The sequence below is a fragment of the Dromiciops gliroides genome, chromosome 2 (genome assembly GCF_019393635.1).
Source record: "Dromiciops gliroides isolate mDroGli1 chromosome 2, mDroGli1.pri, whole genome shotgun sequence".
Taxonomy (NCBI): Eukaryota; Metazoa; Chordata; class Mammalia; order Microbiotheria; family Microbiotheriidae; genus Dromiciops; species Dromiciops gliroides.
The window spans coordinates 520,592,601-520,612,489 of NC_057862.1; the positions used below are offsets into that span (position 1 = coordinate 520,592,601).

Consider the following 19,889-nt stretch of genomic DNA (forward strand, 5'->3'; position numbering starts at 1 on the left):
GTTTACACTAAAGAGATAAGGAAAGCTAGGCTCCCATAGGAGATCCTGCTATCCAATGGTTGCAACCTGACTCTTTTTGGGGGCAGAGGAAGAACAGAGTGAAAAGAGGCAGCTACCGAGTGAGGGAATGCTTCTGAAAGAGTTTCCAAACTTGGCAACTCCGGATGACATAAGTCAAGCCCTCTCCAGGGGATTCGGACTACTCGGACCACTGACACCTAAACTTCACTGGGGTTGGGGGCTTGAGCAAAGCCATGGGCTCCCCAGTCTTCCAGCTATATGTGGTCCTCTGTCTGGGAGCTTCCTTGGGATCTGGCAACCCCATCATGAGCTTGGAGGACTCTACTCTAGAAGAAGATCTGCCCCTGCTGGATGATGTTTTTTCAGAGCAAGATGGTGTTGATTTTACTACTCTGCTAGAGAGTGTGAAAAATGAATTTCTGAAGACATTGAATATGTCTGAAATCCCCCTGCACAATTCAGCCAAGGTCGATCCGCCAGAGTACATGTTAGAGCTATACAACAGATTTGCAACTGATCGAACCTCGATGCCATCTGCAAACATCATTAGAAGTTTCAAAAATGAAGGTAAGTTTGAACTTTTGCTATCATAAATTCAACTACACTTTTAAAAAATGGAGTGATATATAAGTATGTATACATGTAATTTCCATACATACACACACACACACACATACACACACACACATATATATATATTTCACATATACACATAGGGTTGTGATAGCAATAAGACCTTGGATTTCACTGGTGCAAGGAATTCCTGGGGGAGAAAAAATTTCTATGCAATTGACTGTCTCAGAAAGTTGCTAAGTACTCTGTAAGGTTGTGACTTATATAGGATCACACAGCCAATATATGTCAGAAAAGGAACTCGAACCCAAGTCTTTCATATGCAATTGTATTATATTAGATATCAATATATATATATACTATATATAGATAAAAATCATAAAAATAATGTAAGTGTATATACTTGTATATGTATTTATATTAGAGATACCAATATATATATTGTATATAGTCTATACATATGCATCATATGTGTAGATATATACGTGGATTTGGGGTATGGTATATATATATATGGTATATATACATACATACACTGTATATAAACACACACATATACATATTGATGTCTATATGCTGTGTAATATAAATACATATGCAAGTCTATACAGTGCCAGCAAGAGCTTACAGTATTTCGGCGGGGGGGGGGATGGTTTTTATCTAGATCTTGGCAGAGATATCCCAGTAGACTTTTCTATCTGAGCCAATAGCACTACAACTGAAATGGACTAATTTCCTTCTGATTGGATTACCATTTTCTGTTTGAATGCCTTAAAAATAATAAAAAAAACCAATTGGCCATATCCTGCTTATTAGCCTGCCTATAAGTTCTCACTGCTTGTCAAACTTTTTTTTATTGGCTTCAGTCTGTCAATTTAGTATAGGAAGAAAATTCTGAAAACAGATCCAAACAAGGATGACATGATTGGCAATTGGCTAGAGAACAGTTCTATTTTGTATTCCTATTTAAGAAACATTGAAACAGCATAGAAATGAAAGGAGCTATTATATTCAATATGCTAGCCAACATATAAAATGTCTTCACACACTTCAGAAAGAACTTTCTCCCCCATGATTCAGCCAATCCTGAATGAGCTATCTCCCTCCCCAAAATTTTTGGTAATAATTTATGTTCTTTTCTCTTTTCCTTCTATTATAGTCTGCTTTATATCCCATTTATTTGTGCTCATGTAGTACCCCACGTAATAAACTCCTTGAAGTTCCATAGAATCATCCATCTAGAGACAGAAGGGCCCTCAGAGGTCATTTAGTCTAAGCCCTTAATTTTACAAATGTGGACTGAGGCCCACAGAAATTAAGTGATTCACCCAAGGTCACACAGGTAGTAAGTAAGCATCATAGCTCAAATGTTAATTCTCTTTCCACTTTACCAGCATTCCTCTAAGAGACTGTGCTGATTTTTTATGTGTGTCCTGAGGACCAAGCCCATAGTAGGCATCTGATAAACATCTGTGGAATGGAATGGAACTGAAATTATTCACTAGAACACATGGCCTTGAAACCCTAGTTATGGTTTCTAATTAAATATAGAACTTATTACTATTATTCTTTACAAATGTTAATACAGAGGAGAGCTTTCTAGGTAATGTCTAGGGAGCCAAAGGACAGGTTGGCATGGCTTTGTCCGGATCTCAAGATTTGGCAGCAGTCTCATGCTTTTCTATAGCAGTATTCCATCACACATTAGGCTATAGCTCGCTCAATGTGTACATGCTTCTTCATAGATCATGGATTTAGAGTTGAAAGGGACCTTGGAAATCACGTTGTCCTTCAACCCCTCATTTTATAAATGAGGATTTGGAGGCAGAGAAAGACTTGCAGAAGGTCTCATGAGAAGGACGCTGAGCAAAGATTTCAAACTGGGCCCTTCTGATCCCAAATCCAAGGGTCTTTCCACCTCTACCACATTGACATTTTTTAAGGGAGACAATATAGTTTAGGAGTAACTCTATTCACTCTTGTCGTTGTTTTGTTCTTGTTTGGGTCTGGGATTTCACTGGTACAGAGAGTGAACTCCCTACTGCGGAAACTGTCTCAAGCAATGGAGATCAACAAAGTATTTATATGTTAGAGACAGTGTTGCGTGGTAGATGTTTAATAACCAGCCCTCTGGGAAAAACAAAAATGTGCACATCACACACTTTTATTTTTAATCTGCACTGTTAATATTTTCACCATCACTTTCTTAAGTCTAGATAATTGACAAAATAACAAATCAGGCCCTGATTAGTAGGGTTCGATGATTTTTAACAATAGGCCAGCAGGTTTGAGCTGGGTTCCGCACATTCCTGCCTACAGAATTGGCTGGAAAACTGAGAGGATTAAGTGATTTACTCATCCACAATCACATAGCTAGAGTGTGTCAGAAACAGGATTTGAATGCAGTTCTTCCCCCACTCCAAGGCTAGCCCTCTCAAGTTCAAACTCAGTAATACCTCACTCCAGAACCCATTCTGAAGTGCTGCTGCATACCTCGGTGCTTATCCCTAAGGGCTCCTGATCTGTTGAGAGACTGGAGAGTGCCGTTATTCATATCCATGCATGAAAAAGAGTCTGTTGACCATCCACAATCCTCATTGTTAGCTCTAATATTCTAGTGAAAAACTGGAAACAGACTCAAAGTCCAGCTGTGAGAGAATGAGTAAATAAACTGGGATATAGTCATGGAGTGGAATACTGTGATTAAGAACAAGTGTGAGGGGTACAAAGGAACTGGAAGGACTTTGTTGAAACAATACAAAGGGGAGAACATTATTATGAGCATAAAAGAAAAAATGCACATCAGAAAGAATGAACAAAGACTATTAGTGGGGTGAAGCAGAAATAGTTCTGAACTTGGAGTCAGAGGATGTGGGTCTGAATCCCAGCTTATACCACATACAACCTGTGTAACCTTGGGTCAATCACTTTGTTTTTCTGGGCTCAGTATCCTTATCTATAAAATAAGGGTATTCAACTAGATGACCTAAGGTCCCTTCTAGCTCTAACCCTATGAAACGAGACTGAGCTGCTATGACAGTTTATGCATTTAAATTCATTTATTTCAATGGAAATACTTGCAAAGTTAATTTAATTGATCAATCGGTTAATTTAATTTAAATCATCTCTAATAAATGATGTAAAAATGAATCTATTGGGGCAGCTAGGTAGCACAGTGGATAAATCACCGACCCTGGAGTCAGGAGTACCTGAGTTCAAATCTGGCCCCAGACACTTGACACTTACTAGCTGTGTGACCCTGGGCAAGTCACTTAACCCCAATTGCCTCACCAAAAAAACAAACAAACAAAAAAATGAATCTATTATAGATGCAGGCCAGGATTTTGAATTTGAAGATCCTGTAATTGTCCAATTATAACAAAAGCCTGAAAATTGAATTCAGCTTGTGCACAAACATTTCGAAGTCTATCCCAGGAGATTATGGATTGTAAGGTCCAGAACTAGAAGGAATCCAAAAGGATGTGTAAGCCAAATCCCTCGTTTTTGCATATGAGGCAACTGAGGCCAAAGAGTGAAGTGACTTGGCCAAAATCACACAAATGTTAAGGAGCAGAGCTGATAGGTGAATTAAGCATTCTGGTGCTACTAGACCATTAACAACAGTAAGTGGTGGGAGAAAGGTAAAGCACCAGCAGTGGCGTGGCGATGTGGTGCAGTGGTCAGACCACAGGACAGGTAGTCAGGACACCTGGATTTATGTAGAAAGTCTAGAACCTACCAGATGTGCAACTTTGGGCCCCATCACTTCCTTTCTGATGCTGAATTTCCTCATCTGTGAAATGGGGATAATAATACTTGTACTAAGTTACTATGTAATTATGAATGAGTAAAAGCACTGAATTTGGAGTCAGGAAGACCCGAATTCAAATCCAGGTCAGATACTGTTGTTATCGTTATTGTTGTTGTTGTTGTTGTTGTTGAGTCATTTCAGTCATGACTGACTCTTTGTGACCCCACTTGGGGTTTTCTTCATAAAGATACTGGAGGGGTTTACCATTTCCTTCTCCAGATCATTTTTGTTGTTATTGTTGAGTTGTTTCAACCATGTTTGACTCTTCGTAACCCCATTTGGGGTTTTCTTGGCAAAGATACTAGAGTGGTTTGCCATTTCCTTCTCCACCTCATTTTTACAGATGATGAACTGAGGCAAGGGGTTAAGTGACTTGCCATGGGTCACATGAATTTGAATTCCTGGAAGATGAGTCTTCCTGATTCCAAGCCCAGTACTTTATCCACTGAACCACCTAGCTGCCTCCCAGCTCATTTTATAGATGAGGAAACAAGGCAAACATGGTTAAGTGACTTGCCCAGGGTCATACAGTTCAGAAGTGTCTGAGGCTGGATTTGAATTCCTGGAAGATGAGCCTTCCTGATTCCAAGACCAGTGCTCTATTCACTGAACCACCTAGCTGTCTTTTGGAAAGTCACTTAACCTCTCACCACTTCATTTTCCTCATCTGTAAAATAGGGATAATAGTACTACCTACTTCAAAGGGTTGTTGTGCAGATCAAATGAGAGCATACATAAAGCATTTTTACAAAGTGCTACATAAATGCTATCTATTATTATTGTTGTTATTGTTATTATTAATAATTATTATTATCCTCCCTAACCCTTAGGTCTCCTTAATACAAATGTTATCCTAAAGGAAGTTTTTTTTTTAAATCTCCCTAGAAATATAGAGATGGAGAGAGAGAGAGAGAGAGAGAGAGAGAGAGAGAGAGAGAGAGAGAGAGAAATAGATATAGATATAAAGAGAGAGAGATGATAGATAGAGGTAGAGATAGGGATAGAAATAGAGAGATAGAAATAGGGATATAGAGATATAGAGATATTTGTGGTTATCCATAAAACCATTAGCTATCTATTGCATTTGCACACTTATACAACCTCAAACAAGGTTTGGTGTCTTCTTCCTTGGTTGACCCTCCTCACACAATCACTATTCATGCTACTATGGCATGTAGCAAGTGGCAGGGCCATCTCTACTTCCCAGAATGCTACAGTGGAAAGAGTCCCAGGCTAGGAGTCAGAAGACCTGGGCTCAAATCCCAGCTCTGCCACTCATTTGCTGAATGACCATAGTCAAGCCAATTTCCCTCTCTGTGCTTAACTTTCTGCATGTGTGTACAGTGAGAGAGTTGGACTAGATTAATAGTTCTCAACCTCTTTCTTGCTCACAGCATAGTAGCATCTTCTACCATAAAAAATCATGGTTTACAATGGGGACTCCTGAATGGACATGTCTAAGTATAAGCTCTCAACAATTCCAAGGAGTATGATTGCTAGTGAAAGCCCCATACAGTTCACAGCATGCTTGATTGATATTGCCACAACTTTTGAGAACCTCTGGGCTGGACAAACAGCATCTCTAGATGCTGTGACCCACCTATCCAATATTGAAGCAAGTATACAGGGTCCCTGACAGGGCTTCCCATCAATCAGTTAGGAGCATTTGGCCTATGTCTTGGAAACAATCAATCAAGATTTTATTTGTTAAGTATGTAGTAATCAAAGCTGTCATCTCTATGTTTACAAAAAGCTTTTCTCACAACAATCCTCTGACACAGGGAATATAATTATTATTATTCCCATTTTATAGATGAGAAAACTTTTGACTCAGAGAAGAAAAATATTATTTTTCCAGGCTTACACCCCTAACATGTCAGAACCACAATTCAATGTAGATCTTCTAACTAAAAGCCTGGCTGCCTAACCTTATGCAAGATGCAGTTCCATGATGCAGTGGAAATTCAGAAATAAGTGATTAGGGTACTGGGACTCAAGGTCAGAAAAATCTGTGTTCAAATCCCACCTCAGACATATACTAGCAGTGTGACCCTGGTCAAGTCGCTTCACCCATTTCTGTGCCTCAGTTTCCTCTTCTATTAAATGAAGAGGTTGGACCTAAGGTTTATGCCCATTATAAGTCTGTGAGCCTAACATTCTTAATATTAAAGCAGGATACTTGCCCTTAAGAAATGCATTCTCTAGCAGGAAGAAGGAAACCCACACATAGAAAGTCTTCAAATGCTTCAAGGACTATAATTTGGTTCACGTGGGGATTCCCTCCACCAGCGCAACTCACAGCTCCTCTCTTCAACAATTCAACTCAACTCAACAAATATGTGTACAGTATAAGCATGCGGATGTATATAGTGCATCCAGTAATTTAATATAACAATTTGGTAGATGGTTTGGAGAGGTGCTGTGGACCCCCAAATTCATCATCCTGTGATGGCCACCTTGTGACCAATCTGGTGCTGACCCTCTCTAAAGTTAGCTGGGTATGCAAAGGTAACTAGCAATAATGGGAAACGTATGATGTGACAAATAAGTGGTAAGAACTTTTAAAAAGTGGATTACTTCCATGAAAAAGGGCAAAGAAGATTTTATTGGGTGGCAGTGGGAGGTGAGGTTGGCCTTGAAGGTAGTTAGCTATATAAATAGGCAAAGAAGAGAGGGGAGGGCATTTAGAGGACTGGCTTGAGCAAATGTGCAAAGAATACAAAAACTCAAGATTTACTCAAGGAATAATAAGTAGACATCTGAAGCAGTAATTTCATGTCAGGGAGGAGGAAGGGATAAACTCAGAAAAGCGCATGGGGGTTGGGGGAGCTTTTTTATCTCAGATTGTCTTTAGACAACTCACTGGCTGGTAAAGAGCCACTGAAAGGTTTTGAATGAGGAATCCCTAATGATGTTACACAAGAGGAAGAATGCTAATTGGATTTAGCATAAGAAGACATAAGGGCAGCCAGGTGGTGCAGTGAATAGAGTACTGGACTTGGAGTCAGAAAGACTCATCTTCCTGAGTTCAAATCTGGTTTCAAACACTTACTAGTTGGGTAACCCTAGGCTAGTCATTTAATTCCATTTGCCTTAGTTTCCTCATCTGTAAAATGAGCTGGAGAAAAAAATGGCAAACCACTCCAGTATCTTTGCCTAGAAAACCCCAAATAGGGGCACAAAGAGTCAGACACAACTGAACAACAAGATCTAAGTTTTAGTTCCAGTGCCAGTACTAAGTGTATAAAGAGTCAGACACAACTGAACAACAAGATCTAAGTTTTAGTTCCAGTGCCAGTACTAAGTGTATAACCAAGGCAGTTCACTTTCCTGAGCTTCAGTTCTACATTTGTAAAATGTAAAGACCTTCACAAGTTTTAAACTACTACATAATTGTGTTATTCCTATGTAACATAAATTATTATATTCATCAAAGCAATGGTTTTTTGTTTGTTTTGGGGGTTTTTGCAGGGCAATTGGGGTTAAGTGACTTGCCCAGGGTCACACAGCTAGTAAGTGCTAAGTGTCTGAGGTCAAATTTGAACTCAGGTCTTCCTGAATCCAGGGCCTGTGCTTTATCCACTGCGCCACCTAGCTGCCCCAGCAATGTTTTTTTAAAAAAATGAATATGACAGCAGATGAAAGTCGGGTGGACCGAATATAAGACTACACAGTAGCCTAGGTATGAGATGACAAAAACTAGAACAATACAAGCTCCTTGAGGGTAAAGACTGTTTCATTCTTGTCTTTCTATACTCAGTGCCTAACACAGTGCCAGGCACAGAGAAGGCACTTAATGAATGCTTACTGGATTGAATGGAATCATGGATTTAGAGCTAGAAGGGACCTTAGAAACCAGCTAGCCCAACCCCTCATTTTACAAGAACTAAACCATATCTTGAAGAGTTTAAGTGACTTGTCCAGGGTCACACAGTTCGTAAATGTCTGAGGCCAGATTTGAACTCAGGAAGATGAGTCATCCTGACTCCAGGTCTGGCACTCTATCCACTGTGCCATCTACTTTCTCAAAATTGTTTCTTTTTAAAATGTATATGATGGGGCAGCTAGATGACGCAGTGGATAAAGCACCGGCCCTGCATTCAGGAGGACCTGAGTTCAAATCCGGCCTCAGACATTTGACACTTACTAGTTGTGTGACCCTGGGCAAGTCACTTAACCCTCATTGCCCTGCAAAAAAAAAAAAAAGCAAAGAAAATGTATATGGATGTCTGTCTTGAGGTAATTACAAGTTAGTCCAAAGCCTTCATGCACTGATGCTAAAAACTGCTAAGTAAAATTCAAGTTATATCAAATTAAGATAAGAGGTATAGACCAGCCATTGATTCTTAGATGGGTCGGTAAAACAGTGGAAGCAAGCAATTTTCAAAATTATAACTTAAGCAATTACTTATGCATGCGTGTGTATGTAGTCTATCTTTCCATCAGGGATTCTAAAGTTATTTATTTATCAGATAGGGGCATAAAGACTTTAAATTAGTTGATATGAGGTCTAGGCTACATTACAGTGAACCATGACTAGGGCATTTAGGGTGAAAGGCATGGTTGCAGCTCCTCTCTAAAATCAAGATATTAAACTAGATAAGGTCCTTTCTGTTCTAAAGACCGAAAAGCAATTATCTTTGAGCAGTCGCCTCATCCATCTCCATAATTGTACAGAGACATTTAAATCTGGACTTTGAGAATCTATTTAATGGGTTGCCACTCTTCATTCTGGTGAACTTAGTTAGCTACGTTGGTTCTCAGACCATAGATCCAGCCCTTTCGACTTGATAGGATCTGCCATGTGCGCCCTCTGCTAACACTGCCTTAGAGAGTCTCAGGTCATCGGCACACATGGCAGGCATCAAAGGACTTTTAGTTTGAAGGAGCTCCAGAGGAAGTTCAATTTCTGTTAATTACCCATTTAAAGACACAGAACCATATAATGTTAGTGCTGGAGGGGTTACAATACCATGAGCATGAATTGGAGTCATAGCTTAGTGCATAGGATTTAGAGTGGAAAGGGATCTTAGAGATCTTCTGGTTCCAGAAAGCCAGCAAGGAGAAGTGATTTAGGACCATAACCCAGGTTTACCAATCCTGAACTCAAGGAGAGAGAAATGCATACATATATTGGCATATACCACTCATCCATATTCTTGAAACAGGTCTTCTAGTGTCTAAACTTTGGGCCCCCACAGTGCCTTAAAATTTTTTTAAATTTCTGTAATCATAAAACCATAGACTCTTATAGTAGGGAGATAACTAGTGACCCTGGAGTCAAAAGATATGGGTTTAAATCCCAGCCCTACCAGTTACTAACTGTGTGACCTTGGGACAATCCTCTCCCTAGGTCTTAGTTTCCTCATCCCTAAGACGGTGGAGTTGGACTAGATGCCCTCTAAGGACCCTACCAACTCCGGATCTACTAAACTACGTGATCATTTCAATCTATGCTTCTGATATTGTAAAACAAAACAAAACCTTAAGGTGCTTAGGGGAATGAGGAAGATAAGGCTCTAGTTCAAATGAGGTTGATTGTCAAAAGATTTTCCCACCTTATGTACTACCCATGTTTTAGAGGTCTTTGGGTCACTTAGGCACAATACCTTGCACATAGTAGACAATAACTGTCGAATTGAATTGAATGTGACTTGAGTCTATTACTTTCATTTTGGCTTCCTAGGAAGGCTGGAGATATTTTCACAGTTCAATAAACACTTATTAAACATTTTCTTTGTGACAGGAGCTGTGATAGACACTAAGAATACAGATACCCTCAAAAATGAAACCATCCTTACTCTCAAAAACTTACATTCTTGGGGCGGCTAGGTGGCGCAGTGAATAAAGCACTGGCCCTGGATTCAGGAGTACCTGAGTTCAAATCCGGCCTCCGACACTGAACACTTACTAGCTGTGTGACCCTGGGCAAGTCACTTAACCCCAATTGCCTCACTAAAACAAACAAACAAACAAACAAAATCCTTATATTCTATCGGGGAGAAAACATGTACATATAAAAATTGGAAGTAGGGCACTGGTGTGGGGCATGGAGGGAAGGATGAAATCAGGAAAAGTTTCATATAAAAGCTAATTCTTGGGGCAGCTAGGTGGCGCAGTGGATAGAGCACCGGCCCTGGAGTCAGGAGGACCTGAGTTCAAATCCGGCCTCAGACACTTAACACTTACTAGCTGTGTGACCCTGGGCAAGTCACTTAACCCCAATTGCCTCACTTAAAAAAAAAAAAGCTAATTCTTGACCTACGTGAAGGAAGACAGAGATTTAATGAGACAAGGGTATGGGGGAACACATAGTAGGGCCAGAGAAAAACCAGTGCAAAAGGTCACAGAGACAGAGATGGGGCACTAAAGGAAGACCAATTTGTGTGCACTGTATAGCAGAAGAAGGGAAGTAATATACGAGACTGGAAAGATAGATTGAGAAGGTTATGAAGGGCATTAAAAAACAAAACCAGGAGTCCATGTTTTATCCCAGAGACAGCAGGGCACCAATAGAGTTAATTGAGTAGGAGACCAACATGGTCAGGTCTGTGCTTAAAGACAATTTTTTGGGCAGCTTTGTGAAGCACAGAGTAGAGTGGCAGGGAGACCAACTCTGAGGCTATTACAATAGTCTTGGCAAGAGGTATTGAGAGCCTGAACTAAATTTGGTGGCTGTGGGAGCAAAAAGAAAGGGTTGAATGTAAGAGATGTTGTGAAAGTAGAAATTGCAAGATTGGGCAATGGATTGGATATATGGACTAAGGGAGAGTAAGGAATAGAGGATGACACAGAGTTTATGGACCTGGGAAATGCCCACAAAAAATAGGAAAGCTTCAAAGAGATGTGAGTTTGTGGGGGGGAAATAGTGAGTTCTGTCTGGAATATATTGAATTTGAGATGACTCTCAAACATCCAGTTTAAAAGGTAGAGATGGGGAGCAGCTAGGTGGCACAGTGGATAGAGCACCGGCCCTGGAGTCAGGAGGACCTGAGTTCAAATCCGGCCTCAGACACTTGACACTTACTAGCTGTGTGACCCTGGGCAAGTCACTTAACCCTCATTGTCCCACCCAAAAAAAAAAAAAGGGTAGAGATGGCAGTTGGTGATGACAAAGCTCAGAGGAGAGGCAGAGATTGGGGTGGTGGGGGAGAGACAGAGAGAAAAAGACAGAGACAGAGGGAGACAGAGAGAGAGAAAGGCAGAGAAAGACAAATACAGAGAGAGACAGACACACAGAGAGACACAGAACAGAGACAGAGAGAAAGAGAGACAGAGAGAGATTAGGTGTGGTTAAATAGGTAGGAGGAAAGAAAACCAGGAGAAAATGTCACAAAAACTCAGAACAGAGAGAATTGTCAGGAGGAGTGGGTAGCCAATATTTTCAAATGAAGCAGAAAAGTAAAGAACAATAAAGACTGAGATTTGTCATGGGGCAGCAAGGAATATTAGGACTCCCCCTCCAGTGTCTTGGAAAGTGTGAGAAAATATACTATAACCAGTGCTAGAGGGATTCATGTGGGGGAAGTAAAGTGTCTAAGAGCAAGCAGATGGAAGGAATATGAGAGGAAGAGATCCCAAATGAAGATAAGTAGATTCATTATGAAATGGGAATTGCTGAGAGCTCAGGGGAAGGCATGGGCAAAGTTGGAATGGGACATGAATGGAGTAGTGTTAAAGGAAGATAAGGAGGAGAGAATAGGGAGTAGGTGTTAAGGATAGTTTACTCCTAGGAATGGGGTGATTAAGAAATATAGGGATAGAGAGTTATAGGTGGTGGGAGTTTTCTGTCCATAGTGGTAGTAGTGGGTGGGAGATAAGTTGTATTGCTCACAGCCTCCTCTGGGTGGCGATGTAGGGCAAAGGCCAGGGGTACTGAGTCTTGGTTGCTGCCCACCCCTGGAGGCTGGGGCTGGGTGAGAGTGTGAGTAGAGGGGGTTGGAGGGGCAGAAGAGAACTCCAGGAATGAAATGACTCCTGGGAATGTAATCCTCTAGCCCCTATTAGAGCTGTTTACTTTAAGCCAGAAAGTTCACATAGGCCATGATGCTCTGGCTTTGTGGAAAGAGAATTCAGTGCAAAAATGAAAGCTCACGGATGATAAAATGAAAGTATAGGAAGTGACTCCATGAGGATGGGATGAGCATAACAAAGGGAACATTCCTGAGCAATGAATGTGGCTTCCCATTGCCTACCAAATAAAGCAAAGACTCCTCACTCTTCCATGGTAGGCACTCCACAAAATAACTCCAACCTACATTTCCATCTTTATCTCCTGCTCCTTATGTTCCAGCCAAACTGGAATACTCTCCCTCCCTCATTCTCATGCTAATCTCTAGGACTTTGCTCTCAATTTCCCCACGCCTGAAATGGACTCCCTGGCCCTCTCTGACCCATTTTCCACTTTTTAAGGTCCTGTTCAGGTGCCACCTCCTCCATAGAGCTTTCTCTGACATTAACTCTATGGCTACAAATATCTTACATCTCAGATTTCTCATAGAAATTTTCTTGCATCTATCCTTTACATTTCTCTTACTCTCTTTTATATTATAATTATCCTTGTATCTGTCCTTTCCCCAAGTCATTCACCCATATCTTGTCTCATACCATGCCTACCACTCTTGAATTATAAGCTGGTAGAGAGGAGGACATGTGACATAACTCGCTTTGTATTTTGTAAACCTAGTGCAGGGTCTTGCAAGCAGGAAGCCCTGAATAGGTGTCTTTTGAAACATTTGTTGCATGCATTGGGAACATATGAGGCAAACATATAAGTCTATTATATATAGAACATTTTTTCCCATTTATGGTCAATGATTCTGCTTTATTTTGAGGTACTAGTTCCCATCTAAATGCTGGGTTTTGTCCTTTTCCAGATCTGCTTTCTCAACCCACCAACTTTAATGGACTCCAAAAATACCAGCTCCTCTTCAACGTGTCCATTCCTCACCATGAAGAGATTGTCATGGCTGAACTTAGGCTCTACGCCTTGGCCCAGAGGAACCACCTGCTGTATGATGGAGTGGAACGAAAAGTGACCATTTTTGAAGTGCAAGAAGATGAAGGAGAGGAAAGGAAAATGCTGGTTTTGGTGTCGGGAGAGATCTATGGAACCAACAGTGAGTGGGAAGCATTTGATGTCACAAATGCCATCAGACATTGGCGAGGGTCTGGCTCTACTACCCACCGGCTGGAGGTCCACATAGAGAACAGAAATGAGAAGGCTGAGCCTTCAGAGAGAGGTCAGCTGGAGATAGATGTCAGCGCCCACAACAAGCACGTCCCTTTACTCATTGTGTTTTCCGATGACCAGAGCAGTGACAAGAAGGAGGAGAAAGAGGAATTGAGTGAAATGATAGATCACGAAGACCTTCTGGAACTGGACAACCTAGAAACCGATCATTTCCATGACGGCCCAGGGGAAGAAGCTCTTTTGCAGATGAGGTCCAACATTATTTATGACTCCACTGCCCGGATCAGGAGAAATGCCAAGGGGAACTACTGCAAAAAGACCCCGCTCTATATTGACTTCAAGGAAATTGGTTGGGATTCATGGATCATAGCTCCTCCCGGATATGAGGCATATGAGTGCCGGGGAGTTTGTTCCTACCCTCTGGCAGAGCACCTCACACCCACAAAGCATGCCATCATTCAAGCATTGGTCCACCTGAAGAATCCCCAGAAAGCTGCCAAGGCTTGCTGCGTGCCCACCAAACTGGATCCCATCTCCATCCTCTACTTAGACAAAGGGGTTGTCACCTACAAGTTCAAATATGAAGGCATGGCTGTGTCAGAATGTGGCTGTAGATAGCTAATGAGAGAGAAAACAGGGATGTGCCTGTGGCGGCACATCCGAGAACTGTAAATTTTGTACATTTTTAGTGCCTATTTAATAAGATTATTTAAGGAGGGGTGTACAGAAAACAGAAGGTGACTGCCTCAGAGGAATAGGTAGGTTGGTGGGTTGTAGAAAATGTATATTTTGCTATTTGGCCTGCTTCTTTTTTGGGGGGGGGGAGGGGATTTCCTTGTAATTTTCCATTTCCAGGCAATCCACCTGTAATGAAAAATGTTACATCCAAATGACACTTTCTACACATCCTCTGTGCAATCTCTCACATAACAAATGCCCTTTAAGCAGAAAAATAAAGTCAACGTATGTATATATATATATATATATATATATACACACACACACATACATACATATACCTGTGTGTACATAAGCACTGGTATGTATATGTAGATGAAGCATTACTTCATCTGCATGTTCCCTCCACCGACAAAGGTCTCAAATGCCTCCATATCTTAGGAGATGTTTTTATTGGTTGCTATGGCCAAGAAAATTCATTATTTGTTGGATAGCCCACCTGGCACTTTACTGACTGGACTCAGACCCAAAGTCTTTTTGGTTTGGTAGCATTTGCTAGCATCTGCTGGAGCTCTTTAGCCTTCAAGAAACCAAAGTCACTTTCACACCATGAATAGATATCAAAGTATTATAGTGATCAATATATATGGATGTATATGGTATATATATGTATGAATATATATACATATGCGCTTATCAAAATAGTAAATTCATTGTATGTTACAGAGGCAAAGGACCTTAGCAATCATCTAATCCAAATGAACCATTTTATAGATGAGAAAACTGAAGCCTAAAGAGGTTAAATGATTTGCCCAAGGCCTCAGAGGTATAATATATATCTACATATAGATATAGATAAATATATCTATATCTACATAAATATATATATGTATACATGCCTCTAAAAAGTTTCTATATTTGAGCAAAATACTGCAGACCAGGACTTTTAAAAAATTGATATAAAATTATATCACCCTAATCCCTTATGATAAATATAGTTTGTTTGTTTTTTTAATTTTCTCAAATGAAAATTCCTTCATTATTCATTGGTCCTTCCTTCTTGTGGAAGGGCCCTAGTGCTGATGCTAAGTATTTGTATTGGGGAGGTGGTGTTTGATACGGAAATCACTGGACTTAGAGAATCAACAGCAATGAAGAAAAGATGGGGTAGGTCTGACAAGATGACATTTAGTGAACATGAGGAAAAAAGAAAGCACTTGGAGCTTTGGTTTAGAGACCAAAACCCATCCCCAGGGCCACAAGCCCAGTAGGAATGTTGCTTTGTCTTTCATGTTCCTAGGAGAGCAGAGTCCCTGACTGATATCTGCTTGTCTGGGCATTTCTCTGTGGGCTGGAGGGACTCAGATATAGAGTAAGCTATGAGGTGGCCACTGATGAGATCAGACTTTAGGCTACTTCATAGATTTGTGCCAGCCCCGGCCCCCCGCCCCCAACTCCAATAAGAAGACCAACCAGGGAAGATAGAATCTCTCATAAAGATGTGGGAAATTGAAATGATGGGTGGCTAAACCCAGGACATCTCTAGAAGTTTATATAAGTCCCCAATACGAGCTTGTTTGCATGTGATTTACCTCTTCCTGGTAAACAACAAATGCAAAAAAGTATGATTCATTGAGGGTTCCAGTGAACTGTAATGCAGTTTACCCTTGTTTTTCTGTTAGCTTGGTGGCTTCTCAAGAGAAAAAAGGACAGAGCTGTCCACATATGTATTGAATGGAAACATCTGTGAAGTTCCTGATACCCACCCCCACCCCATGTGTAGTGGTGTCACATGCCATGTTTTCCACCACTCTTCTGCAATAAATGTAGATGATAAGAAGGTGTCAGAGCTGAAAAACAATAGACCCTTCACTTTATTTATACTAAGGTGCAAATTTGTCAGATTCTTGGGAAAGTCTAACTGCCTGGTGATCCCTTCTCTGGTCACCGTCAACTCCTACTTCATGCATCCACGCATATGCTGTACATATTTATGACAAAATTATCTTACCTGCAAGTGATAAAGGACTGTCTCTGAACAGGCTCATTCTAACCATTCATGGGAATCCATATGAAAAAACTATCAGCCTTCAGCTAAAACACCCATGTGAATTCTTCTCTTCTCCCCACTATTTATTGATGTATTTATTGTTGTAATATACTGTAGAATACCAAATGGTTTATTTTGTTTTGTTTTGTTTGTAGATGATGACTCATTTATAGCCCATTGTTGCCTCGAGTTTCATCTTTTCTCACTTTGGACTCTTGTTATTTTAGGCAAACTTCACATAATACCATCTACTTTGCATGCTGTCAGTCTCTTGAAATATTTGACTTTTTTGTAAATAATGAAAATTGAACTCAAGTGGGAAGGTTATAAAAAAAGATTAGCCAATAAATGTAGATTGTCCTATTGTCTCATACCTTTATGTTATCATACTTTCCTTTCTGTAATATAGTGTAACTATTCACATAACACACCTCCAGAAAAAGAGAGGAGGGTTTTTGGGGGGGGAGTCTTTTCACGGAGTTAGTGGAAGGATGATGCATTTTTCAAGACATGGAAATTCTTGAAGACCATCTACTGAGTCATAAATTAGTTGTAATCTGCATGGACAGAGAAAATCAGTGAAACTACAGATCACTGATTCTTGAAAGTAATGTATAAGTGAGTACCCATTAGTCTGTGCATTGACTAATATCAATATTTAGTAGATTCTTTTGGTCCCCAAGGGTTTATGCTTTTTCTTCCCTATGTTGCTGAACTGACCAGTTGACCCTGAAGTTACTGAGCAAAGCAGTTTGAATTCAGTTTTGACTGAATGGTCAAAATGACTCATCTAGTGATGTCACATAGATGTGGCCCCAACATGTTTAATTTACTCTCAGGACAGATCTTACGTATGTGCCCTGGAGAAAAACTAACTGCAAATTTCAGTCCCAAGATGTTGGTATATGAGTAGAAATCATCTTTATCCATTAAGACATCAAATACCATTCCTTATGGGAATCATCATCTTCACTAGAAGTATTATTTTTGAAAACCCACTGAGAGATGAAGAGTAGACTCTTAGGTTATCAAGTACAACCACCTGTATGATGCAGGAATTCCTTCTTCAGTTTTCCTGACAAAGTGACATCTGGCCTTTATTGGAATACTTCAGTGATGGAGCGCTCATACCTTCCCAAGGCAGGCTGCTCTCCTATTAGATATGTCATTTATTAAGAAGGTCCTCTATATAAAGGCAAAATTCACTTGCCTGTAATTTTCACCCATTATTCCGAATTCTAGCCTCTAGAGTCAAACAGGACAAGCCTAATCCCACTTCCCATGACGACCTTTTAAATAGCTGAGGAAAAAGACTTAGTTCTCCTTAATGAGTTCTTTCATTACATTGTGAGCTCCTTGAAGGCAGGCACTGTCTTTTACTTCTTTTTGCATCTCTACAGCTTAGAAGAGTGCCTAACACATAGTAGGTACCTAATAAATGCTTATTGATTAGTGACCATTAATGATTAATTAATGATAGATTGATGACAATTGACTAGTTAAAGAGAAAAGATTAATTCATATACTACCTTTCCAACTTTCATTAAGGCTATCAATATCATGTCACAAAGTTACCCATCAGTTCAATTTAGAGTCTTGTATTTCTACAAGCTATCACATTCTAAGAAAAAAAGAAAGGAACCAACTCTGTGGTATAAACTCTACTAGTTTGTTTTTCTTACTCCAACCAAGAAAACTTCTCATTAATGTCTTAGAAGAAAGTAACACATGATATCACAGGCAATGAGAAAAAATAGTTTGTCTTAGCTGAATAATTACTAGAATGTAAGCTCCACAAGACTGTCTTATCTAGACTTTGTGTCTCCTTGAGTTGATATATCGTGTTCTGCACACAGTGTTTATTAAATGTTTGATGAATTTGTTATTTTGAAAATAATTTATTCTACAAAAAATATGAGATCCATTATCTCTGTGTATATAATATGAAGGTAAAGGTTCTCAGACCATTCTCGTTTTGTTTGAATTCATCAGAACAGTACATCAACATGGGAACTCCCTCTACCTATGCAGAATAGCAACTGTCTATAAACTATAGACTTTGAGAACTACCTGGGGCACTAAGGCTGGCTCATGATCACAAAGCTACATCACATGTAGGAAGTAGATTTGAACCTAGTTTTTGCTGATCCTGAAGCAGACTTTCTACGCATCATATCATGCTGTCTCTCACCAGAGATTTATGGGTTATTTTTTATTGTAAACATGTTTCTACTTCCCATGGGCACCCAACTTTGTTAGCCCCCAATGTACTTTTGGTGGGGAAATAATCAGTATAAAGTAATGGTACCCATTTATTGAGCAAGCCACAAACATATGCTTTGGAAAGAATCAATGGCATTGTGGCTAAATAGGATCTCATTCAGTACCATCATGCTCCTATGTAAAAAATCATTTCCTGACACTAATTCCTAGCCCCAAACCAAGCCAGAAACTAACATCTTACTATGTCAATTAACCAAATGTGCACATTCAGGGAAAAAATCGCCTAGTAGAAGAAATATTGAAGCAGAAAACTTGGGGGACTATTGTTTGCTGCTTAATTTAACTTTAAAAGCCATTTCTAATTTTGTCCATCTGGTTTCCTCTCTCATCAACAGAATATTACTATGAAATTCAATTACAAATTTTAGTTCAAATCCTTAGCAAAGTATAACTTAAAGAAACAGATAACAGATAACTGAATTTTGAAGCTACCATCCTTTCTTACCTGGTGCATCACTTTCTCATTGTTGGAAGCTTTCTGGTCAATGCAGATACTTGCATGGATTGGAAATTGGAGATCTTATTCTTCAGTAAATTTGCTTTGTTTCTTTTATACTGTAGGATTTTAGAGTTGGAAGAGGCAATAGAAATCATCTTGTCTAACCCCATCATTGTACAGATGGGCATACTGAGACCCAGAGAAAGGAACTGATTTATCCTAATTTAATAAAGTAGCAAGCAACAAAACCAGGATTTGAATTCAACTCTTCATACTTTGAAACCAGTCCTCTTTTTATAGTTTGGGTAATATTGAATTCAGGAATGTTAAGTGTTGTTTTCACTGACATCTGATAATCATGTTTAGGTACTTGAGAATGTTTTTTTGAAATAAAGCATGAAAAGGAAGAACAATGTAAGACTCTCCAACGTTTTAAATGTATCATCAACATAATATGAGCACAAAATTCTTGATGTAAATTTGTTCATTTTTCCTATGGCATGCGAAAAAATAAAGCAAGGAATGGCTATTGAAATGTCTTTTGTGTCACCTGAGTCATATATAGTAAATATGGTCATTTCTGCCCTTCCTGCTTCTCCCAGGGGCCAAATCAAGTGAGATTAGTGGATGTGAGCAAGATATAGAGAGCAAAGGTTCTTAACCTGAGGTCCATGAACTTGGTTTGAACATTTTTTTTCATAATGGTATTTCAAAATAATTGGTTTCTTTTGTATTGTTCTATATTGTATTTTAGGTCTTTAAAGGCGTTATTCAGAAAAAAGGTCCATAGGCTTTACCAGATTGTCATGACACAAAAAAGAACAAGAATCCCTCCTTTGGA

At 39.7% G+C, this 19,889-nt stretch overlaps 1 protein-coding gene across 1 annotated transcript; it reads left to right on the plus strand.

Moving 5' to 3' along the window:
- The first annotated feature begins 254 nt into the window (after positions 1-254).
- BMP10 (bone morphogenetic protein 10) lies at positions 255-19,546 on the plus strand. The gene is made up of 3 exons (XM_043987442.1): positions 255-588; positions 13,282-14,356; positions 19,171-19,546. Exons 1-2 carry the CDS (start codon positions 255-257, stop codon positions 14,214-14,216), a joined length of 1,269 nt encoding a protein of 422 aa, XP_043843377.1. The 3' UTR covers positions 14,217-14,356; positions 19,171-19,546.
- Positions 19,547-19,889: the final 343 nt, after the last annotated feature.

Bases quoted from the DNA above. Each gene is read 5' to 3' on its own strand.
- BMP10 (XM_043987442.1), top strand. From the start codon at position 255: ATGGGCTCCCCAGTCTTCCAGCTATATGTGGTCCTCTGTCTGGGAGCT. The intron at 589-13,281 runs GTAAGTTTGAAC...GTCCTTTTCCAG, and splicing joins TAGAAGTTTCAAAAATGAAG to ATCTGCTTTCTCAACCCACC.